The sequence below is a fragment of the Nerophis ophidion genome, linkage group LG13 (genome assembly GCF_033978795.1).
Source record: "Nerophis ophidion isolate RoL-2023_Sa linkage group LG13, RoL_Noph_v1.0, whole genome shotgun sequence".
Classification (NCBI taxonomy): domain Eukaryota; kingdom Metazoa; phylum Chordata; class Actinopteri; order Syngnathiformes; family Syngnathidae; genus Nerophis; species Nerophis ophidion.
Window position 1 is genome coordinate 20218246 of NC_084623.1, and position 22087 is coordinate 20240332.

The 22087-nt window shown below is 41.3% G+C and overlaps 1 protein-coding gene across 1 annotated transcript in view; it reads left to right on the top strand.

The window, feature by feature from the left end:
* Positions 1-14067: 14067 nt before the first annotated feature.
* The window catches only part of wdr75 (WD repeat domain 75), a 33012-nt gene continuing 24992 nt past the window's right edge, over positions 14068-22087 (top strand). Inside the window, exons 1-3 of the mRNA XM_061918498.1 lie at positions 14068-14222; positions 14499-14628; positions 20708-20773. Of these exons, the coding sequence (XP_061774482.1) occupies positions 14137-14222; positions 14499-14628; positions 20708-20773 (282 nt within the window). The 5' untranslated portion in view covers positions 14068-14136. The remainder of the gene's footprint in view (positions 14223-14498; positions 14629-20707; positions 20774-22087) is intronic.

Below are 22087 nucleotides of genomic sequence, written 5' to 3' on the forward strand. Positions count from 1 at the left end.
TTTAGTCGTGCGCCATTTGCGTTCCAGCTTTCTACATAATAATTTCTGAGCTCTAGTTTCTTCTGTAAACGACGGGGTGCGCTTTTTTGGAGCCTTTTTTAACTTTAGTGGTGCTATGTTATCAATGGTTTCGCGCAGGGTGTCGTTAAAGTTGTTAGTGAGGTTATCAATAGAGCCCACATACTTTGGGAATGGTGCCATTACCGAGGGCAGTAGGTCAGCAAGAGTTGTCATTGTGGCTGTATTAATGTTACGGCTGCTATAGCAGTTATTATTATTATTAGTTTGACGAACATGCGTCTGAACCTCGAATTTTATAAGGTAATGATATATATATATATATATATATATATATATATATATATATATATATATATATATATATATATATATGTCCGCTCTGAATTTGGGAGATTGAGGTGGGCTACACTGTAACAGTGTTATAGTTGTTTATACAGCCACTCTCAGTGTGAGCTGTATGGCTGTTGACCAAGTATGCCTTGCATTCACTTGTGTGTGTGAAAAGCCATGGATATTAAGTGACTGGGCCGGAACGCAAAGGCAGTGCCTTAAAGGTTTATTGGCGCTCTGTACTTCTCCCTACGCCCGTGTACACAGCGCCGTTTTGTCACATTAGTGATATTAGTAATGTTATCACTAATGTTATCTGTGAACAAATTATGTTTTATCAGCGTGTGTGTCACTTTAATATATTTGTCATGAATGTCATGACAGGTTTGGGCTTTGTTTATTTTCTTTACTGTTTTTGGTATTGTCTTCTTTCCAGTGCTCTTATATTCAGTTTGCCTCATTACTTTGGCCCCAGAGCGGTTTCCTACACCTGTCCCTTATTGGCCATCCGAGCAGACCTGTTCAAAGTTGCCAATCAGGCTTCTTTATAAACTAGCCTGCCTGTATGTTTCAATTGCATGTTCACTGCACGTGCATATCCTAGTTGCACTATTTCCTATTGACATTGAAGTCACGTTTGCCTGTGCTACGCCTGCCATCTCTGCATTTAAGGTTCAAGACCAACAGAACCTAACAATATTGTTGAGATTAGTTTATTTGTCCTTTACTACTAATCAACATTAATCAGTTTGTAAGACCCTGGAATGTTTATGAATTGTACATATACACATTGGCGGAGGCATTTCTAGCAAGAACAAAACCACAAGTAAGAATATTCATCCTTAAAACCTTCCTATTCTTGGTTTAAGCACATATTTGTGCATATGGCTACACACTGTTTGCCAAAGAAGCCCATAGTCTTTGTCATTATTCACACTTTGTTCCCTGTGCCTCTTGTTTTTGGCTTTTCATTTTATTTCCAAGAAAGGCTTATATAAAAACCAGTTCACCAAGTGGCCCGCCACCACTTTGCCCTGTCTGGATCTTGGCAAATACATTACATTTTTTGACAGGTACGTGAACTAGCTCGTGGAAATAAACACAACAGAGGCAGAAAGCAAGTGAAAGAAATCGAAATAATTTGTGTGGTGTTCAAGAAGTGCTCAAATGCAAACTGCAAATAAATCATGTTTCCCCAATTTTACATAAATGGCTTATCATTTCTCTTTGGCAGGTTCTGTTTCATCACTACATCCTTGAGAGGCCATAAATACACTAAGCTGCTATATGTTTTGAATCAAAGGGCAGTGGATTTTGGTCTGCATGGAACGTGTGCACACAAGACCTGGGGTTTTAAGTGTCAATCAGTTTAATCACACAATCTACTTCATTGAGAACGTTTTTAAAAATCTCTTGAAAAATGAATTATTGCTGCATTACACCATACTTACACTGACCATACGTCCTCTTTTCCCCGGACATATCGTCTTTTGCAGGCCTGTCAGGGGTGTCTGGGCGGGTTTTCTTAAATGCCTCAAATGTCGGGCGTTTTATGTACGTACAGGGTTAAAATGGTTAAAAACAAAACAAATCGTGAAGGTGTGTGCATGCAGCAACGTTCGTAAGGGAGGGGCGGAGACAGAGAGAGCGAGAGAGCATCGTCGTGGATTGATTGGCAATCAAGACATACTTAGTTAACAGCCATACAGGTCACACTGAGAGTGGCCATATAAACAACTTTAACACTGTTGCAAATGTGCGCCACACTCTGAACCCACACCAAACAAGAATTACAAACACATTTCGGGAGAACATCTGCACCGTAACACAACATAAACACAACAGAACATATACCCAGAACCCCTTGCAACACTGACTCTTCCGGGATGCTACAATATACACCTCCGCTTCCAGCCCACTTCCAGCCCCTAAACACCTCCCTAGGGAGGCGTTCGGGTGGCATCCTGACCAGATGCCCGAACCACCTCATCTGGCTCCTCTCGATGTGAAGGAGCAGCGGCTTTACTTTGAGTTCCTCCCGGATGGCAGAGCTTCTCACCCTATCTCTAAGGGAGAGCCCCGCCACACGGCGGAGGAAACTAATTTCGGCCGCTTGTACCTGTGATCTTATCCTTTCGGTCATGACCCAAAGCTCATGACCATAGGTGAGGATGGGAACGTAGATCGACCGGTAAATTGAGAGCTTTGCCTTCCGGCTCAGCTCCTTCTTCACCACAACGGACCGGTACAACGTTCGCATTACTGAAGACGCCGCACCGATCCGCCTGTCGATCTCACGATCCACTCTTCCCTCACTCGTGAACAAGACTCCTAGGTACTTGAACTCCTCCACTTGGGGCAGGGTCTCCTCCCCAACCCGGAGATGGCACTCCACCCTTTTCCGGGCGAGAACCATGGACTCTGACTTGGAGGTGCTGATTCTCATTCCGGTCGCTTCACACTCGGCTGCGAACCGATCCAGCGAGAGCTGAAGATCCCGGTCAGATGAAGCCATCAGGACCACATCATCTGCAAAAAGCAGAGACCTAATCCTGCGGTTACCAAACCGGAACCCCTCAACGCCTTGACTGCGCCTAGAAATTCTGTCCATAAAAGTTATGAACAGAATGGGTGACAAAGGACAGCCTTGGCGGAGTCCAACCCTCACTGGAAATGTGTTCGACTTACTGCCGGCAATGCGGACCAAGCTCTGGCACTGATCGTACAGGGAACGGACCGCCACAATAAGACAGTCCGATACCCCATACTCTCTGAGCACTCCCAACAGGACTTCCCGAGGGACACGGTCGAATGCCTTCTCCAAGTCCACAAAGCACATGTAGACTGGTTGGGCAAACTCCCATGCACCCTCAAGAACCCTGTCGAGAGTATAGAGCTGGTCCACAGTTCCACGACCAGGACGAAAACCACACTGTTCCTCCTGAATCCGAGGTTCGACTATCCGACGTAGCCTCCTCTCCAGTACACCTGAATAAACCTTACCGGGAAGGCTGAGGAGTGTGATCCCACGATAGTTGGAACACACCCTCCGGTCCCCCTTCTTAAAGAGAGGAACCACCACCCCGGTCTGCCAATCCAGAGGTACCGCCCCCGATGTCCACGCGATGCTGCAAAGTCTTGTCAACCAAGACAGCCCCACAGCATCCAGAGCCTTAAGGAACTCCGGGCGGGTCTCGTCCACCCCTGGGGCCTTGCCACCGAGGAGCTTTTTAACTACCTCAGCGACCTCAGCCCCAGAAATAGGAGAGTCCACCACAGATTCCCCAGGCACTGCTTCCTCATAGGAAGACGTGTTGGTGGGATTGAGGAGGTCTTCGAAGTATTCCTTCCACCTATCCACAACATCCGCAGTCGAGGTCAGCAGAACACCATCCGCACCATACACGGTGTTGATAGTGCACTGCTTCCCCTTCCTGAGGCGGCGGACGGTGGTCCAGAATCGCTTCGAAGCCGTCCGGAAGTCGTTTTCCATGGCTTCCCCGAACTCTTTCCATGTCCGAGTTTTTGCCTCCGCGACCGCTGAAGCTGCACACCGCTTGGCCTGTCGGTACCTGTCCACTGCCTCCGGAGTCCTATGAGCCAAAAGGACCCGATAGGACTCCTTCTTCAGCTTGACGGCATCCCTCACCGCTGGTGTCCACCAAGGGGTTTTAGGATTGCCGCCCCGACAGGCACCAACTACCTTGCGGCCACAGCTCCGATCTGCCGCCTCGACAATAGAGGTGCGGAACATGGTCCATTCGGACTCAATGTCCAGCACCTCCCTCGTGACATGTTCAAAGTTCTTCCGGAGGTGGGAATTGAAACTTTGTCTGACAGGAGACTCTGCCAGACGTTCCCAGCAGACCCTCACAATGCGTTTGGGCCTCCCAGGTCTGTCCGGCATCCTCTCCCACCATCGCAGCCAAATCACCACCAGGTGGTGATCGGTGGAAAGCTCCGCCCCTCTCTTCACCCGAGTGTCCATAACATGAGGCCGCAAATCCGATGACACAACTACAAAGTCGATCATGGAACTGCGGCCTAGGGTGTCCTGGTGCCAAGTGCACATATGGACACCCTTAGGTTTGAACATGGTGTTTGTTATGGACAAACTGTGACGAGCACAAAAGTCCAATAACAAAACACCACTCGGGTTCAGATCCGGGCGGCCATTCTTCCCAATCACGCCTCTCCAGGTTTCACTGTCGTTGCCAACGTGAGCGTTGAAGTCTCCCAGTAGGACAAGGGAATCACCCTGGGGAGCACTTTCCAGTACTCCCTCGAGCGTTCCCAAAAAGGGTGGGTACTCTGAACTGCTGTTTGGTGCATAAGCACAAACAACAGTCAGGACCTGTCCCCCCACCCGAAGGCGGAGGGAGGCTACCCTTTCGTCCACCGGGTTGAACTCCAACGTACAGGCTTTGAGCCGGGGGGAAACAAGAATTGCCACCCCAGCCCGTCGCCTCTCACTGCCGGTAACGCCAGAGTGGAAGAGGGTCCAATCCCCCTCGAGAGAAGTGGTTCCAGAGCCCTTGCTGTGCGTCGAAGTGAGTCCGACTATATCCAGCCGGAATTTCTCGACTTCGCGCACTAGCTCAGGCTCTTTCCCCCCCAGTGAGGTGACGTTCCACGTCCCAAGAGCTAGCTTCTGTAGCCGAGGATCGGACCGCCAATTGCCCTGCCTTCGGCTGTCGCCCAGCTCACAATGCACCCGACCTCTATGGCCCCTGCTATGGGTGGTGAGCCCATTGGAGGGGTGACCCACGTTGCCTCTTCGGGCTGTGCCCGGCCGGGCCCCATGGGAACAGGCCCGGCCACCAGGCGCTCGCCATCGTGCCCCACCTCCGGGCCTGGCTCCAGAGGGGGGCCCCGGTGACCCGCGTCCGGGCGAGGGAAATCTGGGTCCATGATGTTTCTTCTTCATAAAGGTCTTCGAGCTGCCCTTTGTCTGATCCCTCACCTAGAACCTGTTTGCCTTGGGAGACCCTACCAGGGGGCATAAACCCGGACAACATAGCTCCTAGGATCATTGGGACACGCAAACTCCTCTACCACGATAAGGTTGCAGCTCAGAGAGGAGGTAGATAAATGTATTATTTATAAAGCAAGTTCAAGTATCATTGGCAAATTTTCACCTAGTCCCGGCCTTGGTGCGCTGCCTGCCTTGGCACGCATATATGTGTCCTCTTTTGGGGATTTCAGAATATGGTCAGCGTACCATACTATAAACCCCAAAGGCTAAAAACCAATAAGTCAAGCAAACCAAGAGATTTATTATTGTTTGTTTACTGCAACATTAATTAATTAACATCTATTATTGTAGTATGCATACTGAAATAGATACATTTCAGAAAGTGTTTTAGTTGTATCTTATTCTGACGCAGTTTTAAGATGTTAGGTTTCCTGTGCTCTTACTTTGGCGATCTATTCGGAGACGTCATTTCCTGTTTGTAGCGTGATAGTGTGAACAGCATCCTGTGCGTTCCTGACTTAATTGTACCTATAATTCTAAAATGCCCATAATGTGTTGGATGTATCCTTAAACAAGTGTTTGTTTGCAACAATGTTAATGCATGACGATATAATTTCCCAGCTCAACTTTAGCCCTTTTAATGGCGACATACTTCTTGTTATACAGTAGTTACCCTATTATACCACTAGAGGGCGACATGGACCACGTTTAAAGCACATTCTAAATCAGTGGTTCTCAACCTTTTTTCAGTGATGTACCCCCTGTGAACATTTTTTTATTCAAGTACCTCCTAATCAGAGCAAAGCATTTTTGGTTGAAAAAAAGAGATAACGAAGTAAAATACAGCACTATTTCATCAGTTTCTGATTTATTAAAATGTATAATAGTGCAAAATATTGCTCATTTGTAATGGTCTTTCTTTAACTATTTGGTAAAAAAATATATATAAAAAATAACTAAAAACTTGTTGAACAATAAACAAGTGATTCAATTATAAATATAAAAATGTCTACACATAGAAGTAATCATAGACTTAAAGTGCCCTCGTTGGGGATTGTAACAGCGCTCCATCTGGATTCCAGAACTTAATTCTAAACATTTCTTTACAAAAAAGAAATCTTTGGCATCAATATTTATGGGACATATCCACAAAAAAAACTAGCTGTCAAAACTGGATATTGCATTGTTGCATTTATTTTCACAGTTTATGAACTTACATGTATATTTTGTTGAAGTATTATTCAATAAATATATTTATAAAGGATTTTTGAATTGTTGCTATTTTAACAATATTTTCAAAAAATCTCACGTACCCCTTGGCATACCTTCAAGTACCCCCATTGGTACGTGTACCCCCATTTGCGAACCACTGGTCTAAATCATCAGTGCTTATTCTCCATTCATTTCTAATGGACTGTTTTATTATTCCATGTAAATTTGTTTATATATTTGTTTTAAAACACATTGTAGAGTATATTATATTGTATCTAACATAATACATATATTGTTATATTATTGCATATTATTTTGCCTAAATGTATCCTAATCATTTTTTGTATGTGTTGCCTTTCGACCAGTGTTTTTCAACCTTTTTTGAGCCACGGCACATTTTTTGCGTTTAAAAAATGCGAAGGCACACCACCAGCAGAATTTATTAAAAAACTAAACCCAGTTGACACAGTACAAAGTCGTTGCCGCAATTGTTGGATATGACTTTTAAAGCATAACCAAGCATTCATCACCATAGCTCTTGTCTCAATGTAGGTGTACTGTCACCACCTGTCACATCACACCCTGACTTATTTTGACTTTTTTGCTGTTTTCCAGTGTGTAGTGTTTTAGTTCTTGTCTTGCACTCCTATTTTGGTGGCTGTTTCTCTTTTTGGGGGGGTATTTTCCTGTAGAAGTTTCATGTCTTCCTTTGAGCGATATTTCCCACATCTACTTTGTTTTTATCCTTCTTCGTGGAGACATGGTCGATTGTCTTGTCATGTTTTGATGTACATTGTGGACGCCATCTTTGCTCCACAGTAAGTCTTTGCTGTCGTCCAGCATTCGGTTTTTGTTTACTTTGTAGCCAGTTCAGTTTTAATTTTGTTCTGCATAGCCTTTCCTAAGCTTCAATGCCTTTTCTTAGGAACACTCACCTTTTGTTTATTATTTGTTTAAGCATTACATTCCTTTTTCCCGCTGTTTCCGACATCTACAAAGCAATTAGCTACCCGCTGCCACCTACTGATATGGAAGAGTGTTACACGGTTACTCTGCCGAGCTCTAGACAGCAACACATCATTTGCAGATTATAATTACTGGTTTGCAAAAAATATTTTTTACCCCAAATAGGTGAAATTAGATAATCTCCCACGGCACACCAGACTGTATCTCACGGCACAATGGTTGAAAAACACTGCTTAAGACCACAGACGCACACATACGCACCCGAATTGTCCAACTTAACCATTAAAGAGTGTGTAGAACCCTCAATGTGCCCTACTCTCTGACCGGACTCCTTGTCCTAAGAAGATTTCAGATCAGCATTCTGCACCCAGAGTAACTTACTCTAATCACACATAACATTACCAAATTACAATGTGTAAGAGTATCAACTACCAGAAAAAGAACTGAAGAGTACAAATTAAAACTGTAAGGATATGTGAATGTATGAAACAGTTTAGGATGTAAGCATGTGAAAATCTTGTTTATGTTGTACTTTATCGTCTTGAACGTACTGTATTCGGGCACCCACTTATAAGCTATTACAGCTGTGGTTTCCCTTTTACAAAGCACTTACAAATCATAAAATTGTTAAGTTCATTGACTTTTACAATGTTTTGTAAAAAAAAAAAATTAATTGAATATTATTAATATTTTTACCTGTAGTTTTGTACCTACTGGAAATGCCTCAGCCAATGTGTATATACAGAATTTATGAACAATTATTAATATTATTAACAAACTGTTGGCCCGTGAGTTCAGTTAACAAAAACTTGCAGAAGGTCTTTAAAAACACCAAAGTGTCCCTGTATCCTTGACAAAATAAATAGACCAAAATCAATTGTCGACTTGTCCTTAGCTTTCTGAAAATGTGCTCCCCAGAACATTTTACTTGAATATGTGAATGTTTGTCTGTCTATCTCTGACATACTTGCCAACCCTACCGGATTTTCCGGGAGACTCCCGAAATTCAGCGTTTCTCCCAAAAACCTCCTGGGACAAATTTTCTCCCGAAAATCTTCCGAAATTCAGACGAGGCTGGAGGCCACGCCCCCTCCAGCTCCAAACGGACCTGAGTGATGTGTCGACAGTCTGTTTTCACGCCCGCTTTCCCACAGTATAAAGAGCGTGTCTGCCCAATGACGTTATAACTATAGAATGATCAAGGGCGAGTTTTTGGTTTATTATGTGGGTTTATTGTTAGGCAGTTGATTAAAGTCCTCCCAGCCCGGTAACAACACACAACAACAGCAGTCATATTTTCATCTAACGTACAGCAGCTGGTATGCCGTAAGCTCCAATGTTGTGAAATTGTGACACTCTTAAACAGAACAATACTCTCATCTACTGTACATAGAATAGAATAGAATGTACTTTATTTAATTCAGCATCACAGTTCGCTCACAATAAACGATGATAATAAAAAATAATATAATATATATAATATATTATATATTTAATATATAAACAATATAAATATATTCTACATTTAAGTGCAGTCAAGGAACATATGCATTATACAGTGGGATGGCTGTCGGTATGAAGGACCTCCTGTGTCGTTCCGTGTTACATTTTGGGAGTCTGAGCTTTCCACTGAACGTGCTCATTCTCTCCGCAAGGTCCGAGTGTAGTGGGTGGGAGGTGTTGTCCATAATTGCTAGGAGTTTTGCTTGACTTCTTCTCTGCCAGAGAGTCAACCTGTGGTTAGAAAAATAGTGACAGAGAATAGAACAAAGATGGACATTTCAACCCTCAACTCAACAATGAGTAGATGAGTGTTATGTGTGTGTACATGTGTAAATAAATGAACACTGAAATTCAAGTATTTCTTATATATATATATATATATATATATATATATATATATATATATATATATATATATATATATATATATACATATATATATGTATATATATATATATATATATATATATTTAAGATATATATATACATTAAATATTTGACTCTTAACCACACCACGCGCTCCACCCCCGACCACGCCCCCCCCCCCCCCCCCCCCCAACTCCTGAAATCGGAGGTCTCAGGGTTGCCAAGTATGATCTCTGATGAGGTGGCGACTTGTGTAGGGCGTACTCTGCCTTCCGCCCAAATCAACAGAAGTTCAGAAAATCAAAGTAGACCGGAATTTTACATACGCAGACGCAGTTAAAGTACATCAGCAGAAAAGAACAACTTTGGGAAGGAATAAGAACAACATCCCAATAAGCACAAAGCAATAATCAATTATTTACAGAAATATCTGAAGATAAAATGATCGTTTTCCACTCAATAGTTGCAAAAAATTAAGTAAGTAATAAATCTATAAAGTTGTCAAAGCTGCTTCCAAATTCATACATATGAAAGAGTTATCATGGGGAAAAGTGCATGAGGAATTAAAGCAAGGGGCGAGGACAGGGATTATAGCCTTGAATGACTGAAATTGTAGTATAATAATGTGGTGGGGACAGGTTCATGTACGAAATATACGGTAGGTGGAAGCAGGTAATAGTCTTGGGGAATATTAATAATATATGTATCATTATTGTTATTATATTATAATTGTTTTTGTTTATTTATAATGTAAATAGTTTAATATAATTTAATTGGTGAGGTTAATGTATACGTAGCATAGTGTAGGGCAGGGGTGCCCATTACGTCGATCGCGAGCTACCAGTCGACCGCGGGGGGTGTGTCAGTCGATCTCGAGCCAGGCTTTTAAAAAAAATAGACCTAAAAATGAGTGATCATCAATCTTCACCAAGACGTCACTTAAATGACATTCACGGTACCGGAGGGTCTTGTGAGATGACGCTGGCTGCTGCAAGATCATTATTATTAAAATATGACCGAGAGGAAGGCGAGAAACATTTTTTATTTCAACAGACTCTCGCGCCGTACCTTCCGTCAAAACTCTAAAGGCCGACTGCACATTTCCTATCTTCACAATAAAAGCCCTGCTTCATGCTGCCTGCGCTAACTAAATACAGAGTCTCGGAAAACTGGCGTGCACAAGTGATCCCTCAGAGACTCTTATTTTGTTAGCACAGGCAGCATGAAGCAGGGCTTTTATTGTGAAGATAGGAAATGTGCAGTCGGCCTTTAGAGTTTTGACGGAAGGGACGGCGCGAAAGTCTGTTGAAATAAAAAGTGTTTCTCGCCTTCCTCTCTGTCATTTTTTGGCGGAATTTGCCGCCAATGTTTTTCTTGTAAAGTGTATGGAAGCTGGATGAATTAGATGCCAAAAACCAACCACTTTCATGGTTGCCTGCAGAAAAAGTGTGGGCACCCCTGGTGTAGGGTAAAAAGAGGTGAATATTGGAATACTATTATTACTATTAATAGTATATAACTATATTGTTGTTATAAGAATTATGTACAATTTATAATCGTTTTTGTAATAATGTAAATAGGTTAATAATATACTAATTTGGTGTGGTGAGGTTGTTGTACATATAGCATAGGTGGGTAGGGGGAAACAGGTCATAGCCAATAGTGGAATATTGGGAAATATTAGAAATGTATTATAATGCAGCTATATTATTATTACTACCCCGAAAGGGACAAGCAGTAGGAAATGGATGGATGGATTATTATTATATTATAATTCAGGGGTAGGGAACCTATTGCTCTGGAGCCAGATGCGGCTCTTTTGATTACTGCATCTGGCTCTCAGATAAATCTTAGCTGAAATTGATTAACACAACAAGTAATTAATAATTCTGCTGGTAATCAGCGTTAAAAATAAAATTTAATCCAACCATCCGTTTTCTTTTGCACCTGTTCAAGATGTTGCATTAAGTTAAGTTAAAGTACCAATGATTGTCACACACACATTAGGTGTGGTGAAATTATTCTCTGCATTTGACCCATCACCCTTGATCACCCCCTGGGAGGTGAGGGGAGCAGCGAGCAACAATGTTATTAAAAAGAATAAGAGACTTATTATACTCCAAAAATGTTGGTATTAAAAATGCACGCATTTAGTTGTATTGAAGTGAAGTAAAGTGTATTTATATAGCGCTTTTTCTGTAGAGACTCAAAGCGCTTTACATAGTGAAACCCAATATCTAAGTTACATTTAAACCAGTGTGGGTGGCACTGGGAGCAGGTGGGTAAAGTCTCTTGCCCAAAGACACAACGGCAGTAACTAGGATGGCGGAAGCGGGGATCGAACCTGCAACCCTCGAGTTGCTGGCACAACTATTCTACCAACCGAGCTATACCATCCCAGTGTTAAAAAATATGACATGGCTCTCACGGAAATACATTTTGAAATATTTGGTTTTCATGGCTCTCTTAGCCAAAAAGGTTCCCGACCCCTGTTATAATTGAATATGTGTTGTAATATTATCTTTAATATATAATTAAATAGCAGCACGGTGGAAAGGGGTTAGTGCATGTGCCTCACAATGCGAAAGTCCTGAGTTCAATCCCGGGCTCGGGATCTTTCTGTGTGGAGTTGGCATGTTGTCCAATTGGCGTGGGTTCCCTCTGAAAGAGTGTGAATGTTGTCTGTCTATCTGTGTTGGCCCTGCGATGAGGTGGCGACTTTTCCAGGGTGTACTCCGCCTTCCGCCCGAATGTAGTTGGGATAGGCCGCAGCACCTTCGCGACCCCGAACGGGACAAGCGGTAAAAAATGGATGGATGGATTTTATTATTACTATTAATATTATTCTATGACTATATTGTTGTTGTTAGTAGAATTATGTTAGTATTATAATTGTGTTTAATAATTAAAATAGGATAATAATATACTATTTTGGTGTGGTGAGGTTATTGGGAAATATTAGAATTGTTTTATCATACAACTAAATTAACCATCCATCCATCCATTTCCTACCGCTTATTCCCTTTGTGGTCGTGGGGGTCGCTGGTGCCTATCTCAGCTACAATCGGGCGGAAGGCAGTGTACACCCCGGACAAGTCGCCACCTCATAGCAGGGCCAACACAGATAGACAGACAACATTCACACTCACATTCATATTATTATTATTATCATCATTATTATTATTATTACCCTGAAAGGGACATGTGGTAGGAAATGGATGGATGGATGGATTATTATTATATCATAATTGATTATCCATCCATCCATTTTCTACCGCTTATTCCCTTTTTGGGTCGTGGGGGGCGCTGGTGCCTATCTCAGCTACAATCAGGCGGAAGGCAGTGTACACCCCGGACAAGTCGCCACCTCATCGCAGGGCCAACACAGATAGACAGACAACATTCACACTCACATTCATATTATTATTATTATTATTATTATTATTATTATCATTATTATTATTATTACCCTGAAAGGGGCATGTGGTAGGAAATGGATGGATGGATGGATTATTATTATATCATAATTGATTATCCATCCATCCATTTGTACCGCTTATTCCCTTTTGGGGTCGCGGGGGGCGCTGGCGCTTATCTCAGCTACAATCAGGCGGAAGGCGGGGTACCCCCTGGACAAGTCGCCATCTCATCGCAGGGCCAACACAGATAGACAGACAACATTCACACTCACATTCATATTATTATTATTATTATTATCATTATTATTATCATTACCCTGAAAGGGACATGTGGTAGGAAATGGATGGATGGATTATTATTATATCATAATTGATTATGTGTTTTAATATTATCATTGATATATAATTAAATTGTGATAAGGTGTGATAAGGTGGCGACTTGTCCAGGGTGTACCCTTCCTTCCGCCCGATTGTAGCTAAGATAGGCTCCAGCACCCCCCGTGACCCCGAAGGGAATAAGCGGTAGAAAATGGATGGATGGATGATTATCATTATCCACCAATCCATTTCCTACTGCTTGTCCCTTTATTATTATTATTATTGTGGGTTATAATATATAAAAATGGGACCTATTACCTCCCTGCTTGACACTCAGCATCAAGGGTTGGAATTGGGGGTTAAATCCCCAAAAATGATTCCTCACTGCTCCCCTCACCTCCCAGGAGGGGTGATCAAGGGTGATGGGTCAAATGCTGAGAATAATTTCGCCACACCTAGTGTGTGTGAGACAATCATGGGTACTTTACCTTTTTTAACTTTAAACAGGTGCCGGTATTGGTATTCACGGTGGCAGAGGGGTTAGTGCGTCTGCCTCACAATACGAAGGTCCTGCAGTCCTGGGTTCCAATCCAGGCTCGGGATCTTTCTGTGTGGAGTTTGCATGTTCTCCCCGTGAATGCGTGGGTTCCCTCCGGGTACTCCGGCTTCCTCCCACCTCCAAAGACATGCACCTGGGGATAGGTTGATTGGCAACACTAAATTGGCCCTAGTGTGTGAATGTGAGTGTGAATGTTGTCTGTCTATCTGTGTTGGCCCTGCGATGAGGTGGCGACTTGTCCAGGGTGTACCCCGCCTTCCGCCCGATTGTAGCTGGGATAGGCGCCAGCGCCCCCCGCGACCCCGAAAGGGAATAAGCGGTAGAAAATGGATGGATGGGATGGTATTGGTATTGAGCCCCTGCATACATAGAAAGATACAGTAGGTGGCAGTATGCACCTTTCAAGCCATGGCTGCAAGCCCGGCAAAGCCGAAGAAGAAGAGGTCGGAGTTGAAGCCGGAGAAAACATGGTTGCCGACACAGATATCCGCGTGGTTCACCGAGGTGGCAGTAAAATCAATTTTAGATCCCCTGTCATCACCCATGACTCCAAGTAAGTTGTAGTTTTCATGTTGTATTGCATTCCCCGACTCTGGCGTTTTTTTGTTTTGTTTCATTAACAGTCCAGTTGCTGGCGCCATTAGCATGGCAACGTGCTGTAATCATGCCACCCATATGATGCACTTTGTACATAACTTCACAGGGCTGAATAAGTATTGGTAGTGGTTCATGTTAATTTCGAATATGCAATCTCATTAACATGGCAACGGTCAGTAATTACGTTACGTATGAACTGCAAGTCCAAGTTAACATGCGATTGTGATTGCAGGTTCCTCCTGTGTGCTTCTGGCGAGTGTGTGAAGGTGTACAGCACAGCCACGGAAGAATGTATTCATCAGCTTCGTGGACACACGGATCTGGTCACGGGTGTGGTGCTCAAACCCACCAACCACCTGCAGGTACATCTATCACCTATAAGTAGAGGTCTATGCCTTTTAAGTTAAAGTCCCAATGATTGTCTCACACACACACTGAGTGTGGTGAAATTCTCCTCTGCATTTGACCCATCCCCTTGTTTACCCACTGGGAGGCATACTTGCCAACCCTTTCCGATTTTCCCGAGAGACTCCCGAATTTCAGTGCCCCTGTCGAAAATATCCCTTGGCAACCATTCTCCCGAATATCTTCCGATTTCCACCATATTCTCCATGATTGGGGCCTTTAGAGGCCTACTGAAAGAGATTTTCTTATTTAAACGGGCATAGCAGGTCCATTCTACGTGGCCTACTTGATCATTTCGCGATATTGCCATATTTTTGCTGAAAGGCTTTAGTAGAGAACATCGACGATAAAGTTTGCAACTTTTGGCGCTGATAAAAAAAGCCTTGCTCCTCACATCCTCACATTGTTTTTAATGAGAGCCTCCAACAAAAAGAGCTATTCGGACCAAGAAAACAACAATTTTCCCAATAATTTGAGTGAGGATGAAAGATTTGTGTTTGAGGATATTGATAGCGAAGGACTAGAAAAAAAAAATAAAGTTGAAAATAAAAGGCGATTGCATTGGGACGGATTCAGATGTTTTTAGACACATTTACTAGGATAATTACGGTAAATCCCTTATCTTTCTATTGTGTTGCTAGTGTTTTAGTGAGATTAAATAGTACCTGATTGTCGGAGGGGTGTGTCCACGGGTGTCTTGAGGCCAGTGTCTGAGGGAAGTCACGGCACATACAAGGACGGCGCAAACTCCACAGATCTCTGGTAAGAGGCGACTTTTTAACACAATTTTATGACGAAAACTGCTGGTTGACAAGTGGTCGGGATCCATGTTCGCTTGACCGCTCCGATCCATAGTAAAGTTTCACCTCCGGGAATTTCAAACAAGGAATTACCGTGTGTTTGTGTAGCTAAAGGCTTTTCTACTTTGACTTCTCCATTACTAATTTAACAAATTGCAAAAGATTCAGCAACAGAGATGTCCGGAATACTGTGTAATTGCGTGATGAAAAGAGACGACTTTTCGCCGTAAGTGGTGCTGCGCTAATATTTCCTGACAGTCCGTGACGTCACGCACACGCGTCATCATTCCGCGACGTTTTCAACAAGAAACTCCGCGGGAAATTTAAAATTGCAATTTAGTAAACTGTATTGGCATGTGTTGCAATGTTAATATTTCATCATTGATATATAAACTATCAGACTGCGTCGTCGGTAGTAGTGGGTTTCAGTAGGCCTGTAGCGTCCTCCCTCACCTGAAAATGAGACTATTTCTTATGTCTTTGTTATCCATAGGTGTATCTATAACCGATAAAGTAGGCAGGCACGGAGCTATACCTCAGTCTGTGTTTATTCCAGTCGGCATGTTAATACACTGACAAACAACATCCGGATTCCCATCATGCATTGCTTCAAAACTACGGCAAGTAGTAATGTCCAAAAACCTAATGGAGAAAAAGAAGAGGAATGAAGAAGAGACATGGCGACAATGAGTTAGAAGAAGAAGTACGCTTGCAAGTTCCAAATGATTGAAAAAAAAAAATTCAGTTAATCCGGAAAAGCTCGAAGGGGAAGGGGTATGCTGATTTTGTAGATCAGACTTCTCCATTGAACCAGTCCTGAGTTCAATCCCGGGCTCGGGATCTTTCTGTGTGGAGTTTGCATGTTCTTCCCGTGACTGCAGGGGTTCCCTCCGGGTACTCTGGCTTCCTCCCACCTCCAAAAACATGCACCTGGGTATAGGTTGTTTGGCAGCACTGATTTGGCCCTCGTGAGTGAGTTTGAATGTTGTCTGTCTATCTGTGTTGGCCCTGCGATGAGGTGGCGACTTGTCCAGGGTGTACACCACCTACTGCCCCAATGCAGCTGAGACAAATATTGTTTCTTTATACAATATATTGTAGGGCTGCCCTCAAGCAGGGTTTTGGGTCACCAAATCTGATGTTAGATTTTGCCCAAACTTTGTGGCGGTTTTAAAAGACAAATAAAAATTCAAAAATGACATGTAGTTAGGGATGTAACCACTGGTGAGCCTTCAGGGTTTCTGCCGGCCTAACAACCAGAAATCATGATCATAATTAAATAGAATAGAAAAGAAAGTACTTAATTGATCCCTGGGGGACATTCAGTACCACAGTTTGCTCACAATATACAATAATGATAATAAATGATATATAACATATTATATATATAATATATGAATCATATAAATATATTCTACATATACTCTACATTTAAGTGCAGTCAAGAAGGAACATATGCATTATACAGTCTGATGGCTGTCGGTATGAAGGACCTCCTACTGTGTCATTCCGTGTTACATTTTGGGATTTGGAGTCTTCCACTGAACGTGCTCATTCTCTCCACAAGGTCCGAGTGTAGTGGGTGGGAGTTGTCCATAATGGCTAAGAGTTTTGCTAGACTTCTCCTCTCTGACACCACCGCCAGAGAGTCCAGCTCCACTCCCACCACGTTACTGGCCTTTTCTACCAGCTTGTCCAGTCTGTTTGTGTCCCTCACTCTTAGCCCACTGCCCCAGCAGGCCACAACATATAAGAAGGATAAAAGATACAAGTATTTTTATTTTAATTTACCTAAATATCTAAAAGTATTCATCTTCTCTTCATGTCATATTATACTCCTTCCAGCGCTGTTGTTTTTAGGTTAGAGTTTTTTTCCCAAATAGAATTCAGCTAGCTTATGTTGCCATGCTGTACCAAATCTGCCCAAAGCCATCAGAATCAACAATGCTGGCGTCAGTGCACTGTAAGTGAACGGGTACATTCAGGGGACAGACAGTTGCTATAGCCAATCAGATCACGAGATGTTGTCAGTAAGGCCTTCTAACTGGCCTAAAGCATATATATTGTGATGTTATGAGCTAGGTAACATAAGAACTCCATTACCTAGCATGCCACAGTAGTGAAGAGCATGCGCAGTAGCACGCTGTGGAGTAAACTCTAAGAACTCAGCCAAGACACCTCGTCTGCATCTTTTATGATTAGACAAGACGACACATATATTTGCAAGGCCAATTTCAAGAAATATATTTAAAGAGAAACAACATCTTGTGAGACAATGACGGCCAACCTCAGCAGCTATGATGGGTTCTACAGATTGTGAGTTCAGTTTTTTGATTTCTTTATTTTTTTTTTCACGTTTAGGTTTTTTGCAATTATAATAGTATCACATAAGATATGTTTCAATTGGTGATGCGGGTTTATTGATTTTTAAATGCACAAGAAAATAACCGGTCATGTACACTACACTGTTGGTGATGATTCATTGCCCAGTAGGGCGTAAATGTGTTTCTGTATGGTATTTCTCCCTGGAGCACCAACTCTTTCGGGACGCTACAATATAAACAAATGCCATTGGTGGATCTACACCTAATATTTACTGTAATTATAACAGTACTGTTGCGTATTTGGTCGATACTACTATGATTACATCAATATCACAAAATCTTCTCTCGTTTTTTTTTTTTTAATATATATATTGTGTTTATAAACTCAAGAAATATGTCCCTGGAGACATGAGGACTTTTAATATGACCAATATGTGATCCTGTATCGGATTTATACTCACATTTGTGGTATCATCCAAAACTAATGTAAAATCTCAAACAACGGAAGAATAAGTGATTACATTTTAACAGAAGTGTAAATAGAACACGTTAAAAGACCAATTAAGCAGATATTAACAGTAAATGAACAAGTACATTAATAATTCATTTTCTACCACTTGTCCTTAATAATGTTTGACAAAAAAATAGAATGGAAAATGACACAATATGTTACTGCCTACGTCAGCAGACTAACTAGGAGTCTTTGTTTGCTTACTTACTACTGAAAGAAAAGTTGTCTAGAATGTTCACTACTTTATTTAAGGACAAACTTGCAATAAGAAACAGGTTTAATGTACCATAACTTTTTTTGTTAAAATTAAGCCAATAATAACATTTTGTGTGCTCCCCCTTATTTAGAAAAAGTACCGGAATACTTTTGGTACGGTTCCCAAAATATTAGTATCGGGACAACACTATTCCCAGATATACAGGCGGACAGCGATCTATAAAATGTGCAAATATTTTAAGAGAACAATTACGGCTTTTAGGAAGATAAAGTCCAATTGGAGCAGCAGCGCGAAGAAAGTTTGACATCATGCTCGCTGCAGCTTGCCTCTTTCGTCAGGGTCATCAAGGGACAGAAGTAGAATCTCTAAAAATGAGTACATTTTATAATAATACCAGAAAAGATTAGATTAATTTTTTTAAAAGGGGTCATTAAAAGTCTCTGAGTGACACTTGAAAGAAATTTAAAGAAAACCATATCATCATAGCAGTTTATGCAAATTATTTAATGATGTCATGATGGCCGCACCCTTATCGCCGCAGGTATCTTGGTAGTCTTGGGGAAACCCTGTATTGTATTACTTAATAATTGTGGTGTTATTATATGCTGTCACGTGAAATCCATTTCACTTGCAATTGCTGGGTTGCAACCATGGTTTTGCAGATAGATGGCAAACATTCAATATGACTACTGTTAATTTACCTTTAACAGCGCAGATGGAAGTTTACTCGTGAATATAAAAGCCAGATATAAAAAAAAAAATGCTAAAATGGAGTGGATTCATACCCTCTGATGAAAAAATACTTTCTTAGAAAATTTGCATGGAGCTTATGAGGGCTGTATGAATCTGTCTAATGCTATTCAGCGAGGTTTTCTTGATGCTCAACATTTTCATTTTTTATTTATTCATTTATTTCAGGCAACGACACAAAGTACAAGGTAGACAACACATAATATTAATTAATATAATGCAAAAGGTAATGTACAATATGTAAGCTTGATGATCCAGTTTTGCCTGAAAGGGAGTGAGAAGAAGATATCTTATTTATTTATTTAATCCCACCCCCAGTTGTCCACTCAGTGATTAATACATTGAGATTCACTGTTACTTGATTCATGGATTATAATACACATGCATTACCACAGGTAACAACAATTATTACACTGTAACAATAATTTCTAGCAACAATGTGGGAAGAATAAAGAATACCAACAATGGTAGGGGACAAAATAATAACAACGGTACTAGACAATACACCAATAATGGTAAGGTAAACATTGAGCACATGTTAACACTATGAAACAGAGTACAACAGAAAGTCAAATTAAAGACCCATGTCTCTATAGTTTAACCAGACCCGATGTTTGTATAACAGTTTAAATCGATTAATAGTTTGGCATTGTTTGTGTTGTAAGTCCAGTTTGTTCCAGAGTTTTACTCCGCAAACAGACACACAAAAATGTTCACAAGTGGTTTGAGCTTTCGGCAATGAGAAATATAAAAATTATTGCAGCATACACGCACAACACAAAAATCCATTCCCGATGTGGAATCTTCCTTAACAAAACTGGTCATATTGAGTTTTATGGATGATAAAAAAAATAAATCATAAACAAGCTTTTACATTTTTAAGTTTATTCAGATATTGACAAAGTTGTTACTTTATATTGTTTTGTTGACTCTGTGCCACTCGACAAAATGTGACGGGCTCAAAACATCAACAACCTTCTTGTGTTTTTGGTTTGTTTTATAAATGTTCCCTTCCAAGATGGACTGTTTTAGAAACAATGAAATAACTTAAACCAAAATCCTTATCGGAACCATTTTCGCAGACAAGAACAGTGCATGAACGTTGCATTTTCAATGGACTTGCCAGGAATACCTGTATTTGCCCACCATGATCTTGGTGGGCAATGAACAAACTAAACACTAATGCTCCATTACCCCATTGACATAAGTGACCAAATTCCATAAGTGATTACATTTGAGCTATAAACAAATAATGATGGTGAGAAATTTTTAGAAAATGAAAACCCAATTAAAGGGGATTTGCACTTTTTGGGGGAATTTTGCCTATTGTTACCAATCCTTATGAAAGTCATGATGACAAAAGTGCAGTTCCCCTTTGCCTACTGTATGTTCAGTGTATTTTGCCATTCATTAGCTGTTTTGCATTTGTTGCAGGTGTACTCTTGTTCAGTAGATGGCACTGTCAAGCTTTGGGACTTTACAGATGGAATCCTCATTAAGGTGCAGCCTGATTTGTTTATTTTTGTTTGTTTTGCTCTACCTTATACTTTCCTGAAATTATAAAGATCATGTATTTATCCGACCAGAATTAATTTGAAGCTATTCACAATTTATTTTCTGCACATGCTTAACATTTGTACTAGGGATGTTCCGATCAGGGATCTATTCTGAAGCCTGGTGTATACTTTTGTGTAGCTTGCGTAGGCTTCGCCGTGGTCCCCCATTCCCCTGCGTAGCCCCCCGCGTAGCCTACGTGCACCTCCCAAAAATCCTAGGTCCGCCTCGCCGTTGATGTAGAACGCAGAGCTGTGATTGTTCAGTTTTTGCCAGGTAGTGTCCCTTAACACAGGCGAGCAAACATTTTGTGCTTGAAATGCACACATTATTGTATAAAATAAAACAGTGATTAAACATTTGTGTGGAAACTGATATTGTATACTTATCTTGGTGTGCTCTGAAGACAATGTGTGTTATTCGACTTATTGGGTTGTTGCGTCCAGAAGAAGTCACGAAGTGAAAGTATGACAAATTTTGTGCTAACAGGTTAAATTCTGACACATGTTCTTTCTCGTGCACACTTTTCTTATTCTACATCAATCTTTCAGGCACAGTATATTTAGAAAAATGTGTTAACTCTGAACATGACAATAGAGATAAACACCAGCATGTTGTTAACTTAAGTAGTTAATTTAAAATATATATATATTTACAATTACAAGTTGGATCCCTCTCGTCCCATGTCCCAAACAGCCGAATATTGTTGCAGATTATAATGTCCTCTGCCGCAACTTGTTCAGAAGTAGCACAGTCCATCTTCTCAAAGTTTATAAGTAAAACGTTCATTAGAGTAACCTAATTATTAGTTCCGATGTAGACATGCGGTTGTATTTAGTCACTCTTCACAGGAAGAAAATACACAGTATTGTGCCACCCCCCCCACCGAAGAACGATAAATTAAACGAGACGTCGTCGGGGGGACGCAAGCTACGTGACGCGATGGTATATTCCAGCGTTAACGATTCTGATGCCGATCAGCCATGAGTGATATCGGCCGATACCAACACCGATCACATGTATTAACTGTAAATTTTTCAGTTTGATTATTGTATTGGCAGTTTAACAATTTTGGCACAATATTTAAACTAGTTCCTTATTCTTTTATTTTTATTTCATACGATTAAGAAAAACTAAATAATTAATTCTTAAGATATGAAATCCAGTTTATGTTTAGTAATGGAAGTGATTATTATTAACTTGGGGACGCAGATTCACATTGTGTAGAGACACATAATTAGCTAGCTTGTCAGTTGGGAG